At 35.8% G+C, this 22,535-nt stretch overlaps 1 protein-coding gene across 2 annotated transcripts in view; it reads left to right on the top strand.

The window, feature by feature from the left end:
- HIKESHI (heat shock protein nuclear import factor hikeshi) overlaps positions 1-21,718 on the top strand; it is a 36,235-nt gene extending 14,517 nt beyond the window's left edge. The window contains exons 3-6 of one of the 2 annotated variants that reach the window (XM_040255511.1): positions 4,207-4,342; positions 14,278-14,429; positions 20,423-20,541; positions 21,492-21,718. In XM_040255511.1, coding sequence (XP_040111445.1) covers positions 4,207-4,342; positions 14,278-14,429; positions 20,423-20,541; positions 21,492-21,546 — 462 coding nt within the window. In that variant the 3' untranslated portion in view covers positions 21,547-21,718. The remainder of the gene's footprint in view (positions 1-4,206; positions 4,343-14,277; positions 14,430-20,422; positions 20,542-21,491) is intronic. The other variant, XM_040255510.1, reaches the window with a different exon arrangement.
- Positions 21,719-22,535: the final 817 nt, after the last annotated feature.

Raw genomic sequence — 22,535 nt, 5'->3', positions numbered from 1 at the left:
AAAAAATGTACTGAGTGTGGATAATGGATCATTATTGTCTTGGCAGTTGTTAGAGAATCATAAGAAAGGTAGTTGGTACTACAGAAAACTAACAGCATATCCTTGCCAAGTATAATAAGAGAATAAGCCATGGAATTTTAGAACAGAAGGTCCTAGAAATAATTTCATCCAACCCTTAAATTTACTGTTGAGACACTTGAGATCTAGAAAGTTTCAGAGAGTTTCTAAAATTGAGCAGGGATTAGAATCTAGATACCCAGATTTTTATTCACTATTCTAAATGATATAGATCTTTTCACTTCCCAAAGTAAATTTAAGGAGAATCCTACATTCACATTCCTATGCATTGTTTCATATGTATATATAGTTCGTATGTTTATAACTACTATTTTCTGCCATTTTCACTTAATATTATTTCATATGGAAAATTTTTATGAAACTTTGATGTGTTAAAAAGTATTTACTGTTTAATCTTCTCCTCTCTCTCTCTTTTTTAACCCTCCTTTTCCACCAGTCAGGTACTGTAGAGTGAGAAACACACTGGTCTTTAGATGGGCTGAAGTAGGAATACAGGATGAGATTTTCATGTGTTTTAAAACAAAAGATGATATGCATTAAAAGGTTTTCAGAAACACGGATGTGAAGTGTATGGTCCTTTTTTACTAATTGTTTAAAATAGTAGTATAGAATTAAATTTTGTTGATAGGTTATAGTTTATCTATTTATTGTTTGCCTTTTTGGCTTTTTCTTGTCCTTCAAATTACTTTAAATTTTCAGTGATTACTGGTATGCTGTGCTGTGCTTAGTCACTCAGTTGTGTCTGACTCTTTGCGACCCCGTGGGCTTTAGCCTGTATCCTGCCAGTCTCCTCTGTCCATGGGATTCTCCAGACAAGGAGACTGGAGTGGGTTGCCATTCCCTCCCCCAGGGGATCTTCCCAACCCAGGGATCAAACCCAGGTCTCCCACATTGCAAGTGGATTCTTTACCGTCTGAGCCACCAGGGAAACCCAGGAATGCTGGAGTGGGTGACCTATTCCTTCTCCAGGGAAACTTGCCAACACAGGAATTGAACCAGGGTCTGCTGCATTACAGGTGGATTCTTTACCAGCTGAACCATCAGGGAAGCCCTTATTACTGATACATAGAAGTACAATTGTTTTTTTTTTTTTTTTTTAAAGGAAGGGAAAAAAGCAGGCTTTTTAAAAGAGCAGTTTTAGGTTTATAACAAAATTGACAGGGAGCTACATAGATTTCTCATAGACCCCTGCTCCCACACATGCTTAGGTCTGTCCTATTATCAGCATCATTAACCAGAATGCTTTTTTTCTTCTAAGCTACATTGATGCATCATAATCACCTCAAGTCCACAGCTGACCTTAGAGTTCCCTCTTGGTACTGTACATTCTGTAGGCTTGGACACGTGTTTAAGGATATAGATATATAATTATAATGTCATACAGAGTATTTTCACTGCTCTGAAAAATCTTTTGTGCTCTGCCTCTGTACCATATTGCCTCGCCTCCCCACTGGCAGCCACTGACTTTTTAAAAATTGTCTCTAGGTTTGTCTGTTTCAGAATGTCATGTAGTTGGCATTATACAAGTGAAATCTTTTCATGCAGATTGGCTTCTTTTGCTTAGTAATAGGCATTTAAAGTTTTTTCATGTCTTTTCATCACTTGATAGCTTATTCTCTTTTTAGTGCTAAGTAATACTGCATTCGGGCTTCCCAGGTGGCTCAGTGGTAAATAATCAGCTTGCCTGTGCAGGAGATGCAGGCTCAGTCCCTGGGTGGGGAAGAGCCCCTGGAAGAGGGCAGGGCTACCCTCTCCAGTGTTCTTGCCTGGAGAGTCCCGCAGACAGAGGAGCTTGGTGGGCCACAGTCCATGGGGTTGCAGAGAGTCAGACATGACTGAGCATGCATGCGATATTGCCTTGTCTGGATGTACTGTAGATTATCATTTCACCTACTGAATGTTATTTTGATTGCTTTCAAATTTGGGCTGTTAGGAATAAAGCTACTATAAATATTCATGTGTATATTTTTGTGTATATAGACATTTTCAACTCCTTTGAATACTAAGAAGCATGAATGCTGGATATTATGGTAAGAGTGTGTTTGGTTTTATGAGAAACTACCACATTCTCTTCCACGTGGCTGTACCAGTTTTCATTTTCACCAGCATTTCCACCAGCATATGAGTTCCTGTTGCTCCACATACTTGCCAGCATTTGGTGGTGTCATAGGATTGGTTTTTGTTTATTGACTTTGTATACTGAAGGATGAAGGAAAGGGTAGCACATTGAGTATCTTGCTAAAATCCCTTTATTAATAGTTCTGGTTGTTTCCTAAAATTTTCAGTATAGATAATCGTAACATCAATGAAAAAGACTTTTTACTGCTTTCTAGTTTTTATGCCTTTCACTTTGTTTTTATTGGCTATTCCATCGTCCAGTCCTTTGAACACCATATTGAATAGGAGCAGTAAGAGGGCAGTGGGGCAAGAAAAAGAAAAGCCGTAACTCTCTTCTCTATTTTTCCTCCCACTGTTTTATGAGTGTCCAAGATTGATAATCGATCCTCTAATCAGTATGAAGTACCCTGTCTTTCTGGTAATGCTTCTTAAAAAGACTTCTTAAAGTAATGTCTTAATGTCTACTTTGTCAAAAATTTATATAGTTTCTCCAGCTTTCTTATGATTAGTGTTCACATGCTCTGTTTTTCTGTATTTTTATCTTTGACATAAATCTTTGTCTCTTGTAAATAGTATATAGTTAGGTGTGGTTGTTTTTTAACCTCTTAACTATCTCTGCGTTTTAAATAAGGTGGTTAGACCATCAGTACTTAATGTTACTGATATGGTTAGGTTTAAATTTTTATCTGCTAGTTGTTTTTCCTCCTTTTTAGGGAAGGAGGTCTTTTGGATTGAGTATTTTTAAAATTCATATTTCTTCCACTATTTTTTGTTTATACCTTTGTATTTTTTCAGTGGTTCCTCTAGGAATTATGATACGTGTTGTTAAGTTTTTACACTGTACCATGAATTAATACTGACAAAATAAAATCTGTATTTGACAACTCTGAACCTGAATTTGGTCATTTTTTTAAGGGTGTCATCTCTACTTCTCCTTGCTATGTTAGCCCAGTTAGTGAAATTCTGAATATGACAACAAAAGCTTTATGGCAAAGATCACATTTTGGAAAAAGCAAAATCACATTTTGGTAATTTATTTTATTTTATTTTATTTTTTGGTAATTTATTTTAAATTAAGGATATTTACCTCCATTCTCATAATCTTCATACTGAAGTTCACCATTGCAACTCTTAGTAGCATGTGAGAGAGTCAGATATGGATAATAGGAAGCCAAAAGATCTATTATAAATACTCTACATTATATTTTTTCCCCCAAATTCAGAATTTTCACATCCTTAGAGTTGAATACAGAGACAAAGGATTATCTGCTCACCTTTGCTCTGGACTGAATCTGGTCCAGAGAAGCATTTCATGGTCAGGTCCAGGTTGTACTGGTGATTTTCTCACTGGGCTGCATCTCTGATTTTCTTAATGAGGTTTTTTGGGAGATGGACTACTTTGTCATTTGTGTCCATCTCATTGACCCAAAAGGTATCTGTAGTTAGAATTAGAAATTTACTTTCCACATACATGTAAGTATTTATAGTTGTACAGTATAATGATTATCAGATCTCACAGTACTTTTTGAATATTTTTTACATTACTTTTGGAAGGTTTTTCTTAAAATGTCTTACATGAGTTCTGAAGTTGGTATCTAGCCTTAGTAGCACTTATTAAACTGCAAGATGCACCTTAAAAACCTCAGCATTCATATAGTATTCAACTGAGTGCTGGTGTTCACTTGTAGTAAACATTTGTTAAAACTTGTAATATATGAATAATGAAATGCCATGTAATGTTGACTTTAAGAAGTTTTGATTCATGCTATATAAAGAACATGAGTACACTATCTTTTAAGATTTAAAATTTTAGTTCTGAACTTGGAAGGTGGAAAATATGTAACTGAAAAATTTTATATTATGCATATTTATATGTGTTTATATGCATATGTCTGTCAAAGATAAATATTTGTAGAGTTCATATACTATTTGAAGTTTGTTTAAGTCACGTCTACATATTCTTTCATACACATACTTAAGTTCAACTTAAAACCTTCCTTTTTTCTGTAGGTTAACTATTTTAAAGTGTTTCAAGATACAATGAGGAAGTGGCTCAGTGCCTCAGTCAGGGAGAATCCCAGTGGCATCTGCAGTGGAGAATTATGTGGAGAATGGGAAGCAGAAGAGGCCAAGATTGGAAGAGCAGGTGGGGAGCAGGACACTAGGTCAGACAGAACAAGAACACTGACGTGGAGCTGAAATGTTTTATATTGTGTCTTTAGCACTTTAACATGTGATTGTACTTAATAGAATAAGAAATTGCTGATTAACTCACCCGTGCTATAAAGAGGAATTATATATTTATGGGAATAAAATAGAGTAATGAAGGTGGTAGAGCTTTTTAGAATACTCTGATGAGAGAGAAGGCTGGTGTTTTGTGTTTCATGCACCTCAACTAGGCACCTGATGGTGGGGCTTTACCTTTTTTCTTTTTTGGCTAGGGCCCTGCTGTGAGATAGTGTTTGGAATGATATTCTGGAAGTATCATTTCTTATACTTAAAAACATTTTTTTTGCAGTAGGGATTTTTAAAATTTATTTTTAATTGGAGTATGATTGCTTTACAATGTTGTGTTGGTTTGTGCCATTCATCAACACGAATCAGCCATAGGTATTTCCAGTAAGAGATTTAAACCAACTGTATTTTGAAATAATCTCAAAATTAGAGAAAAATTATAAGAATAGTGTAAAGAATTTTTTACATTCTTCTTCTGTATTCATTTGGGCTTCCCTGGTGGTTCAGACAGTAAAGATCTGCCTGCAGTATAGGAGACTTGGTTGTGATCCTGCATTGGGAAGATTCCCTGGAGAAGGAAACAACTACCAACTCTAGTATTCTGGCCTGGAGAATTCCATGGACAGAGGAGCCATATTCATTAATTTTGTTACATTTTATTTATGATTCTCTGGATATTTTTTCCCTGAAAATTTTGAAAATGTTATAGATATCATACCCCTTTACTCTTAAATACATCAGCATATGTTTCCTAGAGCAAGGATATTCTTTTATAATCACAGTATAATGATCAAATTCAGCAAATTTAACATTAATACAGTACTCTTGTCTGTATTCTGCATTAAAGTTTTGCTAGTTTTCCCAGTAATGCCCTTTATAGCACTTTCCTCCTCCCTCTATGTAGGGTTTAGTCAGTGTTATGCAGTCCATTTAATTGTCACACTTCTACACTGTTGCTCAGCCTTTGTCTTTCATGAAATTAGGCTTAGCACCAAAGAACATCCATGAAAAAAGGCTTAGCACCAAAGAATTTTCAAGGAATGTTAAAATTAGAGTTTTTTAATAAATCATTTGACTTTCTTTTTTATAGTTCTCTTTTGGAGCTTGCTGCCGCATTTTAATGTTACCGCTTTGGCTTCTTGCATCTAGCTCAGTTGCCAAGAAGAAACGTTTAAACTGATTCTAGTTTTCATTTTAAAATTGGATTGAAAATTGGATTAGAAAGGACAACCCCGCCCTGCCCCCTCAAGATACCACTGCTAAGCTGCTAAGTTGTTTCAGTCATGTCCGACTCTGTGCGAACCCATAGACGGCAGCCCACCAGGCTCTGCCATCCCTGGGATTCTCCAGGCAAGAGCGCTGGAGTGGGTTACCATTACCTTCTCCAATGCATGAAAGTGAAAAAAGAAAGTGAAGTTGCTCAGTCATGTCCGACTCTTAGTGACCTCATGGACCGAAGGCTGCCAGGCTCCTCCGTCCATGGGATTTCCCAGGCAAGAGTACTGGAGTGGGTTGCCACTGCCTTCTCTGCAATGATACCACTAGGATCAGTCTATTCATATGTAGTGGAACTAGAGCCAGAATGGGAACCTTTTACTTCTTGACTTGGTATCTTGAATGCTTATTGTAAAGTAAGTAATGAGTAAAGGTCAGTATAGAATTCATATTGCAGAATTTGGTATAAACAGGATAATTAACAGAAATAAGCATCAGCCTTGGAGCTTACTAGACCTCTTTGAATCCCAGTGCATTACTAGCTGGGTAGTCTTGACCAGGTTCTTTAACCTTAGAGGAGAATTCAGGTAAAATGGGGATAATCATACTTACAGTGCATGTGTTTTGGGGAACATTAGAGATAATGCATAATAGTGCCTGTCTGGCACATAGTTGGTGCTCAAGAAATGATTATTATATTTTTATTATATTATAGAAAGACAGCTCTAGGAGGTATCTTAAAAGTCACCCAGATAATGAAACCTGTTCAGAAAGGTTAAGTAATTGTGACTGCTTTATGAGAATGAAAGTGCCTTGAGAGTAGGGAATGTTGTATCTTTTACCTTATGTTCTTTTGAGTGTGTAGAGCACAGAGATGGACTTTAGATACTTGGTAAATAGTGATTGTTTAAATACATTTCAGACATCCAGGTTCTAGACATGCTTCAGTGTCAGGTAAATTAACATGTTTATCTGGTTTAAGAGATTTATTGCTGATAAACCTTTGGAAGTCACATAGCTCTTAAAATATGCATTCAGGAAAAATGGTATTTCAGGCTTGTCAAGCTATCCATAGAAATGAAGCAGAAGTTTTAGGAATATATATTTGTGATTTCTAAATATTTATATTTGATACTAAGGATTTTCAACAAGCATAATTAGGCTGTTTTTCTGTAGCTTTTTAGCATATGTCAGATTTCAAATGTCACTTCATAGTAAATTGCTTCTTTCTTTTTTTTTTTTTTTTTTAATTTTAATTTTTTTTTTTTTTTTGCTTATTTCTGCCATAACAGTTTTCTTTGGTCCTCATTTCTTTGCACACCAAAAATACCTTAACTACTGGACTCACTTTTAGTTTCTTTTAGGGGACACTTGTAACTCTTAGATGGATATTTCATGAGTTTTATTCTTTTGTAGAGGTCTTTCAAAGAACAGAGAAAGCATTTATTTTACTTAATCTGTTTTTTAAGTTCATTCTATCTTACAGTTACCATATGAGTCCATTGGATCATTTTATAAATCTAATATGCATTTGGAGATATTACTGATCTTATTTTGTCTATATTTTGAAACATTTTGCTATTTCATCCAAGGAATTCATTATTCATTAGTTATTCTCAACTATGGGGGAGAAAAGGCTGAAATGATAATAAAAAGGAAGAATGGTGGAATTTCTTGAAGCTGAGGTTGGCAAACATTTTTGTAAAGCTTAAGATAGTATATATTCTAGGCTTTGTGTGCTACAGATGGTCACTGTGACATATTCTTTAAACAGCCCTTTAAACATGTAAAAACTCCTCCGCGTCCAGAGCTTGCATCAGGTGATGGGCTGGGCTTGCATATGGGCCTTACTTTGCTAGTGCAGTACCCCTCAGTCTCCATGTCGTATTGTCCAAAGAATTACATCATCTTTTATGAAGTATGAACCGAGACTGGAGACACCATCTTCATTGTCTGCTTTCTGCTTTTATTGGACAGAATTAGAAATTAATAATTTTTTATGTTTTTAATGGCAAAGAAGAAAATTGACAGGAACAAATTTTACATTTATTGCATGAATCGGAAAATAAATACAAAGAGGCAAATAGCAGCACTCTAGACTCTTATGATGGTGGTGTGGTTGATCATGTAAATAAAATCTCAGGACTGAATCTTCGTAAATAAAAAAGAATGATGATCTCAGTGAATTTTCTTAACCAAAAAATTGATGATTGAACAGTATATTTCTGAGGACCAAAAGAAAATATGGTATTCTTACTCATTTAGTCATTCAGCAAGGAGGAATTAATCATGTAGTATTTTGTGACAAAATCTTGGATGTGTGGTTGAAGGATATGTGCTGGTATTCTTTCATCTCTTACCTTTGGGCTCCAAATTTGACTGAATACAGCTTGTAAGTGGACATTGCACCTGCTTTGGTTATGTTAATCACTTTGACGTTTGAGTTCCACACAAGTAAAGTGAGAAAAACCTTCTTGACTATATTTTTGCATGTGATTCTCTACTGAGACATATGAAAATGTTCTGTTCTTAAACAAATTGTGCCAAGCGATGAAACGTGGATACTGTTTAATAATGTGGAACAGAAGAGATTGTGGGGCAAGTGAAATGAACCACCACCAAGCACATCAAAGACCTGCCTTCATCCAAAGGAGGTGATGATGTATATATGGTGGGATTGGAATGGAGTCCTCTATTACGAGCTTCTTCAGAAGAACCAAACGATTAATTCCAACGAGTACTGCTCCCAGTTAGAACAACTGAAAACAACACTGGATGGAAAGTGTATGGAATCTGTCAACAGAAGATGCATAATCTTCCATCAGGATAATAAGACCTCATTTTTTTTTTTGTTGACCAGGCAAAAACTATTACAGCTTGGCTAGGAAGTTCTGGTTTATCCACCGTGCTCACAGACATTGCTCCTTCAGATTTCCATTTATTTCTATCTTTACAAAATTCTCTTAATGGAAAAAATTTCAGGCCCCTGAAAGACTGTAAAAGGCATCTGGAATAGTTCCTTGCTCAAAAAGATAAAAAATTTCAGGAAGATGGAATTATGAAGTTGCCTGAAAAATGGTGGAAGGTAGTGGGACAAAACAGTGAATACATGGTTCAATAAAGTTCTTGGTGAAAATGAAAAATATATCTGTCTTTACTTAAAAATCTAAAGGATTTTTTTTGCCAACGCAATGCAAAGCTGATGAGAAGGTAATGTAGAAATGAAAAGTTAATTGGGTTGATTATTCTAGATGTTCATAAATCTAAAAATGACAGTGATTTGAAAATTAAAAATCAGAGAAGGTGGCCGTTCTTCAACAATTTATGAGCCATTAAAAATTTCAAGTATTGCGCTTTGACAGTACAGCTACTAGAAGAAGGACCAGATGTAATGATAAGCTTGAACCTAACGGAGACGTGTTTAAAGTCAGGAGTCAGGCTTATAAAATGGGTATATTCCACATTTATTAGTGATGCTTGATGAACAGTTGTATTCAGAGAATGTGGCTCATTTTGTTTTATTGTCACTTAACTACCAGGCACATGTGGGAAATCTAGAGTGTGTATTTGAGCTTGCTGTGCTTTGTTACTCATTGAAAATGCCAAGAAAGTTGTTTTTTACTCTCTATTCTTCCAAACATTTTTTGTGAAATGACTTAAAATGTATATATATTTTAAGAGTCAGTTAGACCCAGATAGTAAATGATGATGACTGCTTTTCCTTGTATACTAACCGTAAAACACTAGTTTCCTGTATGATTTCTCCTCTTGAGTTATGCCTTGTTAGTTAGGTTAGTGAGGAGGAATACTTTGAGAAACAGCCTTAAAAGATTTGCTGCTGCTTTTACTGTTGGAATGTTACTGAGGACTTTATGCAATGTATTTTTTTTTTTTTTTTTGAAGACCAGATGTTTTACTTTCCCTGCTGTTTTCGCTTTTTAATTTTTTATTATAAGACTCAGTGTCACTGATCATGTTTTTCTTTTGACTTTGGCTATCAGGAATTCATATACAGAATTAAGCACTCACTGTTAGTTTGTATTTTATGTTCCAATGTTTCTTCCCAGTATTTTATTTTATGGTTTGCAAACAAGAATTTTTTTACTTGGAGGGTATCAACTACTGTGTCAAAACCTGTTTTGAGAATAAAATTGACTAAAGGAATGGCTTAATTGCACAGTAGATTTCTTTGAAAATATTGATTAAAGATTATTGAAGATTTGGAGTTTTATTTTTCCCCCTTACATTGTCTTGGTTCCAGAGAGCTTTAAAATGAAAAAGTCAGAATATTTCCTTAACCCCAGTTTTTACAGTGGATCATAGACAGCTTTACCTAGGACCCCACTCATTTGCTGAGAGCTTGTATATGATAAAAGATGGAGATTAGAGATGACAAGGCTTTCTGCTTGGGCACATCACTCCCTGGGTGATTATAATTAAGGCAAGTGTATTGAGTCATTTCCTTAGCCTGATACACAGACAAATAGCAGTGCATTTTCTGGACTTAGCATGATTCTTAGCTTAAAACAGTTAAAATGATGGAGAAAGGGATTCCAAAATTATCCCTCCATAAAAGCAACAACACCAATAACAACAAAAAACTGGCAGAAACTGTCAGAATCAACTTTTTCAGGCCCCTGGAAACTAACCAAAAGCTTGTCACAACCAGAGGGACATTTATTAAGAAAAAACACCAAATCTCTGAGAACAGTGAGCTTTGTGGTATTTTAATCCACCCTGATCTCAACCCTTTTTCCTCTGCTCAATGGAAGGCTTGAAAGTAACAGACCATGTTCTTGGTATTGATACTGATACCAGAAGGAGCACAGTGGACGTCATTCACAATTAATTGTAATTATTTAGTTGTGTGATTCTTTGAAAGACAGAATCAAAAGGTTTGCCTTTATGTCATTTAACTTGGAACTCTTCCACTGCTAAAGTGACTTCTTGCAAGGGCTTGTCAAAAATGTTTACAGGTAAATGTAATATTTGCATATATATTACAAATATTTACAGGTCATTGATGCCTGAGGAAGTGTCAACAGTTGGGGCAAACATCAGACTAACCAAGAAGTTTGGAAGGGAAGGCTGTGAATAAGATACTTAGGAAACAAGGGCTTTAAAATTCTCTCACCTGGGAATTCCTAGGAATCTAAATGACCACATGGGTGTCCAGGGCTATGCACATGCTTGGGAAAGATCTAAGAAGGTCCTGTGGTCTCACTGCTGGCCGACCTTGAAGGCATGAGTTTTGAAGCCATGTCTCAACACATGGAGCACACCTGCAAAACATTGGGAGAATTTGGTTCCAGGCTTCTAAGGCAATCTCTTTCCATTCACTAGCTGATCATTAAGCTAATAAGGGACTTTAGTAGTCACAATGATAAAAAATAAAGACTTTCTAGTATTAGTTCAGAAAAATCATTAAACAAGAGAACAGCTGCAACAAACAGTGGCAATAAGAAGGGGTGAAACATCTAATTGCTGGAGTTGTCAATTATTCAATATCTAGTTTTCAACAAAAAGCTATGAAGCATACAAGAAGCAAGCCCCTTTCACAGAAAAAATGACTAGAAACTACCTAGGAAAGTAAGAGACATTGGACGTAATAGTCAAAGACTTTAAAGGAACTTCTCAGACATGCTCAGAGAGCTAAAGGAAATCAGGAGGATGATATATCATCAAACAGAAAAAGGAAGTAAAAATTGAAAAATTTAAAGGAAGTAAAATAAACTATGGAGTGGAAAAGTACAGTAATGGAAATGAAAAATTGAGAGTTTTAGTAGCAGATTTGAGTAGGCCCCCCAAAATCAGTGAATTTGAAGATAGGTAAAATATCAGGTTTGAAGAGCTGAAAGAAGAATGAAGAATGAACAGAGCTTTAGAGACCCATGAGACACCGTCAAGCATGTCAGTGTTGGGAGTCCCAGAGGAGGAGAGACAGAAGGGGTAGAAAGAATATTTGAAGAAATACCTACCCTAAAACAAATTTGATGAAAACTTTAATCTACACTTAAGTAGCTCAACAAACTCAAGTAGGCTTAGCTTTAGGACATGTTAAGCTGACCAGAGAAGCAACTCATCATGTACAAGGGTCCTTACTAAGTTATAGCTGATTTCTCATCAGAAACATTGAGTCCAGAGGCAGTATGCTGACATATTACAAGTACTGAAAAAACGTCGATCGAGAATTCTGTAGCCATCAGAAATGAAGGCAAAATAAAGATATTCCCAGATAAACAGAAATTGAGAGAATCATGACTAGAGGACTAACCCTACAGGAAATGCTAAAGGGGGGTCCTTCCGGCTGAAATGAGATGTTAAGTAAAAACACAGGTAAAGGTAACTACACAGATAATTATAAAAGTCAGTATTAAGACATACTTTGTAACTCTGCTCTTCCTATTTGATATAAAAGACAGTGACATAAAACATGGTCTGCTTATTGATATAGTGGGCTCCTCTGGTAACTCAGTGGTAAAGAACCTGCCTGCCAGTGCAGGAGAATGCAGATTGAATGCATGGGTTGAGAAGATCCCCTGGAGAAGGAAATGACAACCTACTCCAGTATTCTTGCCTGGGAAATCTCATGGACAGAGGAGCCTGATGGGCTGTAGTCCCTGGGGTCACAAAAGAGTTGGACATGACTTAACAACTAACAACACCACAACATAGTCATACTATGTATGAAGATGTAATTAGTGACAATAAACAACATAAGAGAAGCAGTTACATAGGAGCAGAGTTTTTGTGTACTGAATTTTGTATACTGAAATTAAACTATTTTGTATACTGAAATTTAAATTTTGTATACTAAAATTGATATTAATCCAAATTGGAGTTGTTATAAATTAAGATGTTAATTGTAATTGTAGTGCAATCATTTAAAGAATATAATAAAAATTATGATAAAGAAGTTAAAATGGTATACTAGCAAGTATTTAACACAATTCAATTCTCCAATTAAAAGGCAGAGATTTGCAGAATGGATTAAAAGACATGATTCAACTATTGATTCAGAGAGAGAAGGGTTGGAAGTAAAGGATGAAAAAATATATATGCAAACCGAAATCAAAAAGGGTCAGTCTTTCAAAAAGATGTATCAGTTGCAAACGTGTGCACTTAAAACAGCCTTGGAATACATAAGTCAGGTATTGACAGAGTGGAAAAGAGAAATAATCAGTTCAGCAGTAATTGAGAACGTCAGTACCTTACTTTAAATATGGACGGAACAGCTAGACAGAAGATCATCAAAGAAATAGAAGACTTGAACAACACTATAAACTTGATTAGACGTAGCAGAACGTTCTGTTCAATAGCAGCAGAATAGGCATTCTTCTCAAGTGCCCATGGAACATTTCCTTGACACATCAGGCCACAAAACAAATCTTAGTATATTTTAAAAGATTGCAGAGTATGTTCTCAGACCACATTGATAGAAATAACAGAAGTCAACCTGGAAAATGTACAAATATGAGGAAATTAAATAAAATACTGAAAATATCCTAAACCAGTCACATTTAGCGAAGTGTGTGTATGTATTTTTAAAGCACAGAAACAAAATGGTTGCAAGTTTTTGTATTCATATACCTGAAAATTTAAGAAGAGATTTGATACTTTAAGTGAGTGTTCTGGTTATTAGGAATGCATGTTGTCTCAGATTTTCGTTCTGTAGTATTAGTTTAGACATTTTATAGTCCTATTAAAAGAGCAGATAAACCACTAATCTATTCATTGTATTTTTTTCTTTCATGATCGTTTTATATGGATTAACAAAACTGACCTATATTTTTTCATGTTTAAGTTAGCTGACACTTAGAGGATCAGGTATATCAAATACACATGTAATCTGTTTTATGTATTTTGATATATATATACTTATAAATGATATATTGTAAAGTGGAAAATTATTAGTTTCTGAATAAGTTGCAAGTTTCTTTATTGCCTATTTGATAATAGATCTTCAGATGTTGAGTGGGGTGGGTCATGACATGTAGTAAAATATGCCATGTCATTGTTGATGGCAATTGAGAGCTCTTTCTTTGTATAATCAGAAAATAGTAAAACTAATTCTAAAAATCTTTAAAGATATCCTTTCATCACAGCATTGATAATCTTTTATCTAATTCTCATTTATTTTTTTCTTACTCTTAATTTCCATTTCTAGCTGTAATAATTTTATAAGTTTTTAGAAAAATAACAGCTATTTTTCTGGTGGGGAAAATTTCAGTTTTCTTAATAGGGTAAGAACTAGGCTTTTGGGCTTCCCTGGTAGACCGGATGGTAAAGAATTTGCCTGCAGTGTAGGAGACCCAGGTTCTATCCCTAGGTGGAGAAGATCCCTGGAAGGAGGGCATGGCAACCCACTCCAGTATTCTTGCCTGGAGAATCCCATGGACAGAGGAGCCTGGTGTTGGTCCACGATCCATGGGGTTACAAAGAGTCAGACACAATAACACACACACACAAACACACAGAGGCATCCTTTTACATTTATCTGAGAAAAGACAAACTTTCATGTGACAGAACTTCTTAGTGCATATAAACCAGCGGTTCTTAACATCTTTAGGAAGAAATTTATATATATACAAGTTAAGTTTGAAACATGTGGCACATGTTAATTTCTTTCAGGAGAAGGAAGCCAACACCCGTTCGGAACCATGAATATTGTCCGAACTCCATCTGTTGCTCAGATTGGGATTTCAGTGGAATTGTTGGACAGTCTGGCTCAGCAGACTCCTGTGGGTAATGCTGCCGTGTCCTCAGTTGACTCATTCACTCAGGTAATGGAATGCACCTTTCATTTTCTAAAATAGTTTACAAATCACATTATATACTTCATAAAACAGCCTGTGGTAGAATTCATGTAAAAATGAAGGTGAACACATATGACATAAATTACTGGCTTCCATGAATATTTTCAGTCTGTCTCCCTTCTATATAGGTATTTTAAAATTCATAAGTGCTTTGATGATACTTAGTTTTTACAGTGATAAAATAGCTCAGTGGTTTTTTAAATGAGTTTAAATATTAACTTTTCCCCCCGTTTCCTCTCACAATTAATATGCATGGCTGTGGGTATACAGTTGTGAACCTGATAATAAGCAAGATTCTGGTCCTCATGTTGCTTAAAATCACATAATTTCATAAGGGTTGATTTTTAATCTATAAGGCAAAGGCCTGAAGGGGAGAATGATTGAGGCAGAGTTATAGCTAATACAAAGTCCCAGTGGTAGAAGTCTGTCATGTTTGAAAAATAAAGTGAAACTTTGTGGCTGGAGTAGAGTGAGCGAGGGGGAGAGATGGGAGATGATGTTGGAGGTGATGGGGAAGCTGCTCCCCCATAATGAGACTCCTTATATGGAATCCCATTGGCTTTTGTAGGGACTTTGGCTTAAGTTCTTTTTGGAGGACAATACATAAAGTTTTGAGCAGGGGAATGATATGATCTAACTTACGTTTTTAAAGGATCACTTTTGCATCTTTGGAGAGAAACTGTAATGAGGCTAAGATGGACGGAGAAAGAGTGGTTAGGAGTCTCTTGAGAAAATCTTGGTGAGAGTTTAATGGAGGAGTACAAATGGAGGTGGTGAAAAGTAGTTGATATCTTTTATGGAGATAATTTGAGTATGGGGCCAGTTCTGTCTCACAGTGTGAATCACATGTAAAGTCTGAGATAGAGACATCAACTATGGCTCTAAGGATGCTGGTTCCAGGAGCTGGAACACAGGAATGTTGTGCAAAGAACAAGTATGGGCTGGGAGTAGAATCAGGAATTGAATTTCAGTTGTACTGTGTTTGGGATGCCTATTAGATAGATAGCTGGAGGTGGCAGGTTCATGAGAGAGAAAAATTTGGGTGCCCTCAGTGTAGAGGTGGTATTTAAAGTTGTAGAGGAAATGTGATCACTGAGAAATAACTATAAACAGAAAAATTGGCCAGTGACAGAGCTTGAGCCATTTCAAAGTTGAGATGCTTAAGAGATCAGGAGGAATGAAAGGGACACCCAAAGTAGGAGGAGACACCTCCCCCCACCCCAAAATGGTATTTTGGAAGAGAAGTACTTTTTTTTTTTTTTTTACCTCTTTAAATTATTAAGATATGATAGCACATTTACAGGAGATTTGGAAAATACAAATAAAGTTATATATATTTCCACTATATATTAGTTATTTTTTTTAAGTAGATAAAAGATTTTTAGTTGGGGTTTCAATATCAAACTCAAAACTTAATAGAATGAATATACAGAGAAGTAGAAGGATATAGTAGACCTGAAAAACACGGTGAACCAACTCAAGATATATACAATTTTCAAGACTGGTTTTTAAGAAGGAAGAAGTGATCAGTAGTATTGACTACTTATGGATCAAGTAAATGAAGGCTAAGAATTAACTATTGGACTTGGCAAGGTAGAAGTCATTAAAGACTTCGACAAGAATTCACAGAGATGGAAAGGGAGTTTGGAGTGAGGTTGAGTGGCTTGGAGAAGAGGAAATGGAGAGAGTGGCCATGGATGACTCTTGGTGAGTGCTGTTACAAAGGACAGCCGACGGGTGGTCTGGTTGCTTGAGGGCTGTGGGGACAAGGAAATTTATTTTTTTTTTCTGTTTTTAATAGGTACTATATCATGTTTGACAGCAGTAAAGCATTTGTGAGGGAAAAATTGATGATGCAGGAGAGTGGGGATACTTGTGAAAGTGGTATCCTTGAGTAGGAAGTAGACTGTATTAGGAATTAATAGAAAGGATAATGGGCAGTGTTTACAGTATGAACAGAGAGATGCAGCAGGTTAGTAAACGAGCTGAAGAGAACTTGTGCAGGTTCTCTCTCGATTCCTTCTCTAGTGAAATAGGAAGCAAGATCATCAGCTAAGATTGAGGGGGAAGGAAATACTGGAAATGTAAACCAGGGGCTTCCCTGCTGGCTCAGATGGTGAAAAATCCACCTGCAGTGTCGGAGACCTGGCTTCAGTCCCTGGGTTGGGAAGATCCCCTGGAGGAGGGCATGGAAACCCACACCAGTACAATCTAAACCAAAAGGATTGCTAAATAAGTCCTCTAGGAGAGGAGGGGCATGAATGGACTAGGGAAACCTCTGGGCTTGCTGGACAGCATACTTTTGAGAACTGTGGCTGTGAATTTAAGAGCCAACTTGTTATGCACTCTCTGGAGAATGGGCCAAATTAAGAATGACAGAGTCTGGGTTTTAAAATTTTTGTCAGTAATTTAAAAATAAACTGTGCTGAAAAAAGCAAGTTACGAAGCATTGCTCAACAGTTATTCCATATAGATTGTATGTGAAAAATGTCTGGAAAACACATGCCAAAGTGATGTTATCCCTGGAGAGGGGTAGGAAGACATTTTAACTCTATAGTAAATTATTTGACCTTTTTATTAAACATGTATTTTTTATGAAATATTTTAATATACAGAAAAGTATGTCCCACAGATATTTATTGTGTACATTTTGTGTGCCAGGCATTTTTAAAAAACAAATAGATAAAAACAGGTATCAAAATAAAATAGTACCTGACCTTGTAGGGCTCTCTTTATAGTGGGGCATATTTGAAGACTTCCATGTATCTTCCTGGGCTTCCCTAATGGCTCAAAAGGTAAAGAATCTGCCTGCAATGCAGCAGACCCAGGTCCAGGTTCTTTACCTGGGTTGGGAAGATCCCCTTTAGATGGAAATGGCAACCCACTCCAGTATTCTTGCCTGGGAAATCCAGTGGACAGAGGAGCCTGGCAGGCTACAGTCCATGGGGTCACAGTCCAACTGGACTAAGCGCTCACACATGCACACAGTCTTCCACTTATATTTAACTGTTACATTTTGCTCTATTTTATACTAGTTAAAGAGTTATATAAAGTGTTACAGTCCACTGCTCTGTGCTTCTCTTTTTCTCTGTCCCTTCAAGTAGCTACTCTTCTAACTTTATGTATCCTATGTATTTCAGTACTTTAAAAATTTTTGTTTTTTTTTCCCACAAAATATGTATAGTACAATTTGTATGTAATTTATGCCTTTAGTTGTTCTTACTTGACTTTAGTTTTTATCAGTAGCACATGATTGAAAAAATCAGTTTTACATGCAAAATAGTTGTTCTCTGTTGTACCTCTTAATATTCTGCTCTTATTCTGCTCCTCAGCAGCAGTCACTTTCAGTGTCCCACTTTTTCCCTCTCTTTCTTCTTGTATTCATGTCCATGTGTCAGAAGAAACTTGTTGAGTCTTTATTGATTTATTTGTTATAGGTATTTTCCATTGACTTATAGATACATAACATGATTTAAGGGCTTCCCTGGTAGCTCAGATGGTAAAGAATCTGCCTGTAATGCAGGAGACCTGGATTTGATCCCGGGGTTGGGAAGATCCCCTGGAGAAGGGAATGGCAAACCATTCCAGTATTCTTGCCTGGAGAATCCCAGGGACAGAGGAGCCTGGTGGGCTACAGTCCATGGGGTTGCAGAGTCGGATACAACTGAGTGACTGAGGATAAGCACAAGCCCAACATGGTTTAGCTCTCTTAATCTTCTGCTCTCCAGCATAGACAGGTATCTTTTCTCCCCTCCTTTCCAATATAAATCTTCAAGATTCCAAATTTTCAGTATTATGACCTGGTAAATATTTTTCAGAGCTGAGCCATGTGTTATGAGTTTATGATTATATTTCTTGTCGTATATAACTTTTTATTTTTCTTGGTTAATAAATTCCTCATTTTTTCATTTGCATGGATTTCTGTGTTTCTATTTCTAATAATTTATGCCCAAACTCTTCCAAGTATAAATTCCCTTATCTTTATATATATTTATAGCAATTTAAAATTTGTCTTGGAAACATTCCTTTTGGAACTCTTTATTTTAAAGCAAATACATCTTAAAAAATTTTTTTTATTTATTCATCTTGGACTGTGCTGGATCTTCGTTGCTAAGCAGGCTTTTCTGTACTTGCAGCTCATGGGCTTCTTATTGTGGTGGCCTCTCTCGTTGCGGAGCACAGGCTCTAGGACTTGCAGACTTCAGTAGTTGCAGACTGTGGGCTCGGTTGCGGTGTAGTTGCTCTGTGGCATGTGGCATCTTCCCGGATCAGGGACTGAACCCGTGTCTCCTGCATTGGCAGGTGGACCCTTTTTACTACTGAACCACCAGGGAAGCCCAGTCCCTATTTTTAAATTAATTAATTTGGCTGTGTCTGGCCTTAGTTGTGGCCTGTGGGATCTTCCTTGCAACCCTGTGGGATCTCCCATTGAGACTTTAAGGCTCAGCAGTCGTGGTTTGTGGGCTTAATTGCTTCACGTTGGGATCTTAGTTTCCTGACCAGGGATTGAACCTGTGTCTCTTGGATTGCAAGGCGGATTCCTTACCATGGACCTCCAGGGAAGTCCCCACATACATTTCTTTTCTTTAAATTGAGTAATAGCATCTTTGTTGTATGTCATGTGTCACATATACTTAGTTTGTTTCTAGGCTCTCCATTTTATTCCAGTTAATTTGCCTGTCCCTTTGCCAGTTATATCTGGTAGGCCAAGACCCTCCTCCTAATCATCAAAACAGGCCTGAGTATTTTTCATAATAATTTTAGCATCAGCTTGTCAAGTGCCGTGAAATATCTTGTTGGAATGTAGTTGAAAATAACGTTGGATTTATAGGTTTTAATGTGCCTTTATTACATTGTGTCTTCCCATTCATGAACACATGGTGTCTTTCCACTCAATATGGTAAAGTCCTTTCATTTGTTTTCTTTCTTGTCTGTCAATAGACTCTTAAAATATTTCCCACAAATATCTTACTGTCAGCTTGTCTTAGCATTTCCCCTAGGTATCTTACAGACTTTCTGTCATGAGTTGGCCCTTCTTAAAGTTACATTAAAAAATTTTTGTTGCTTGTGTGGAGGGTTGCTGTTGGTTTTTTTTCTCTTGATACTGAACTTTTAGTCCATGCTCTTACTGAACTCTCATATTGGTTCAAGTACCTTAACAGAGTCTCTTGGGTTAAATTATCTCTATATTATTAAATAAAAATCGTGTTAATATGTTTCTTCTCATGTAGAAAAGAGACAGCAAGAATCTTCATGGCTAGTTTTGAGTATCTGAGAAAGTGATGTTCGGAAGATTATTTTTGAGTGAATAAAAGGTATTATTATTAGTAGTTCATTAATTTTGGGTTTAGTACTTAAACCCATTTGATGCTCAAGAAATGTAAATCCATGTGCTCTGGCTTCTACCAAGGAGACCTGGAGGGTGTTAGTGGATTTGCCCATTTGAGGGTCAGTGAGAGCAAACAGGCCAGGAGATAGAAGTGGAATAGTATCATCTTTGTAATTGATGGCAAGTAACCAGTTGCTCCTTTTTTATACTTCTAAAAAATTTTTCTGGGGAGAAAAAGACTTTTTAAATATGGTTAGTATTTTGAATGAGGAAACAGGTTAATTTGACCAGGGTGGTATTTGAGGAGAGGGGAATCTCCAGAGGTGGAGATAAAAGAAGATATTTTGAAGGAAAAAAAAATTTATCTTTTTTTTTTAAATAAAATGAATTTGTTAGAAACTTAAAAATAGTTGAAAGTCATAGAAATTCTTTGAGATATAGAGATGGTACTAAAGGCAGATGGTTAGGCTTTTGTGCCCTAGTGTCATTTTATGACTTCCCTTAGTGGTCAGCATTAGACTTAGAACTCCTAGTCCTTAAACCAAGTGCCTGCAACAACATTTCAAATTAAAAATATTAGATATTTCAGTATTTAATACAACCCATTAATCTATTTATTATTAACTTTTAGTTCACACAAAAGATGCTGGACAACTTCTACAATTTTGCTTCATCATTTGCTGTCTCTCAGGCCCAGATGACACCAAGTCCATCTGAAATGTTCATTCCAGCAAATGTGGTTCTGAAATGGTATGGGGCATTATGTAGCTCTCATATTAAGGCTTTGAGTAACCATATATATTTTGCTTGTGAATGTATTTCTTCTTTGATGTTTAAACATTGTCTTTTATAGTGGATATCAGCCTACATTAACATTTGCATGCCATTAAATAGTATGTACTTTAGAGTTCAGATTAGGAAAAATTTCTGCCCCAAATAATATTCTGTTATATAGTAGCCATCTTGGGTTTATAAAGATAAGGAAATATAGTTGCTTATGTTTTAGGGACCACAATTAAGGTCTGTATCTTTTATATTTTTATATATATATATATATATATATATGCTTGAATTTTAGGTGCCCTATATGAGGCTTGAAATATCAATGAAAACTTTTTTTCCCTAAATTTAGGAAGCCTTGATAAACATGTATAAGACATCCGAGTGGTTTATACTGTACCCTGTACATGAATGACTGATAAATCTGTTTCTTCAGCCTTTCTCTGTTTCTCTTTTATAGATGTTTCTTTTCACTTAGAATATGCCGATGTTAGGGAGATACATAAGGAGACTGTTGAGAAGTGGTAGCATGATGTAGAATAGACTGGTCTGGAATGTATTAGATTTGAGCTTTGTTATCATGTAGCTATGTGACCTTGAGCAAATCACTCTGATCTATGAAATGAGGGTGGGGGAGTTAGATTTCATTTTTTCTTAGGTCACTTCCAGCTCTCAGATTTGCTGAAGATAATAAAATGTATTATGATGTGTGCTTTGTGATACAGCCAGTTAAATCACTATGCTTGCTGTCTTCTTATACATTAATAATTAAGCTCCCAAATTAACTTTTTAACTTTCTAGGTTCTTAATCTTAGCTTTTTAGAAGTAACATGTAAAGTTATTTGCTTTTTGATGAGTTATTTGTTAGGTTATGAAAGAGTCTAATTAAATTTCTTATAAAGATGTTTTTTCTTTTGTAGGTATGAAAACTTTCAAAGACGACTAGCACAGAACCCTCTCTTTTGGAAAACATAATTTGAATAAAATAATTTTTAATGGATTCTGAAATTTGTCATGTTTTGAAGATAATGACTATATGAAAGCATGAAGTCAAAAGGATCAATGAAGCCTAAGTTTAAAAACTGCTTAGTGACTATGAAGTTTAATTAAGATCTTTATAAAAATTAAAAACATTAAAAAATGAAAACATGTTCATCATTAATGACTCTTTTCCCCTAAGCTTAAAATATTCAAGAGGTAAAACAGTTTGTTTGGGCTATGATTCATATTTTACTTAAAAATAAAGCATATTCACAATAGCATACCAAAAACATTGCATTTATAATTTCATTTATATTTACAGTGGAATTTGCCTGAATAATTAATGAAAATCATAATTTGGAGATTTTGGAAAAACATATCCATTATACATTTTTACATATGGAGAAATTATTTTCAGTTAGTATTTCTTAAGAGTAAAAGTTTTTTCAGGGGAGTTCCCTGGCAGTTCAATGGTTAGTACTAGGAGCCTTCACTTCTGTGGCCTGGAGTTCAATCCCTGGTCTGGGAACTAAGATCCTATAAGCCTCATGGTGCAGCCAAAAAAAAGTTTTCAGTTAACAAGTTGGTTGTCACTTTTTATATCAGCAAATTCATACATTTTTAACAAAATTCCTGTAACTAATATTGTTCAGGTTAATATTGATAATGTTAGGCACTTTTGTATAGAATATAGGATTTATTACTTTTATGTATGAAGATAAAGCCTTTGTGTCTCATTCAGAGGAAGACCTTTGACTTATACTGGTGATTCCCATTGACCAAATACCACCAGGATCTCACCTGTCTGGTGATCTTTTTATGGAGATAACAGTAAGTATTAACTAAATACAAACTATCCCTTGGCTTGCCAAGAGGTTATAAAGACTGTGATTGTCCATGACAGCCCTGGTTAGTGTATTTAAACTGGTTTGTTGGGCTTCCACAGCAGCGCATTAGGCAAAACTTGGATTACTTTTCTGATT

Source organism: Oryx dammah, unplaced genomic scaffold (assembly GCF_014754425.2).
Source record: "Oryx dammah isolate SB20612 unplaced genomic scaffold, SCBI_Odam_1.1 HiC_scaffold_15, whole genome shotgun sequence".
Lineage (NCBI taxonomy): Eukaryota > Metazoa > Chordata > Mammalia > Artiodactyla > Bovidae > Oryx > Oryx dammah.
This window is presented reverse-complemented; position numbering and strand designations above follow the sequence as displayed.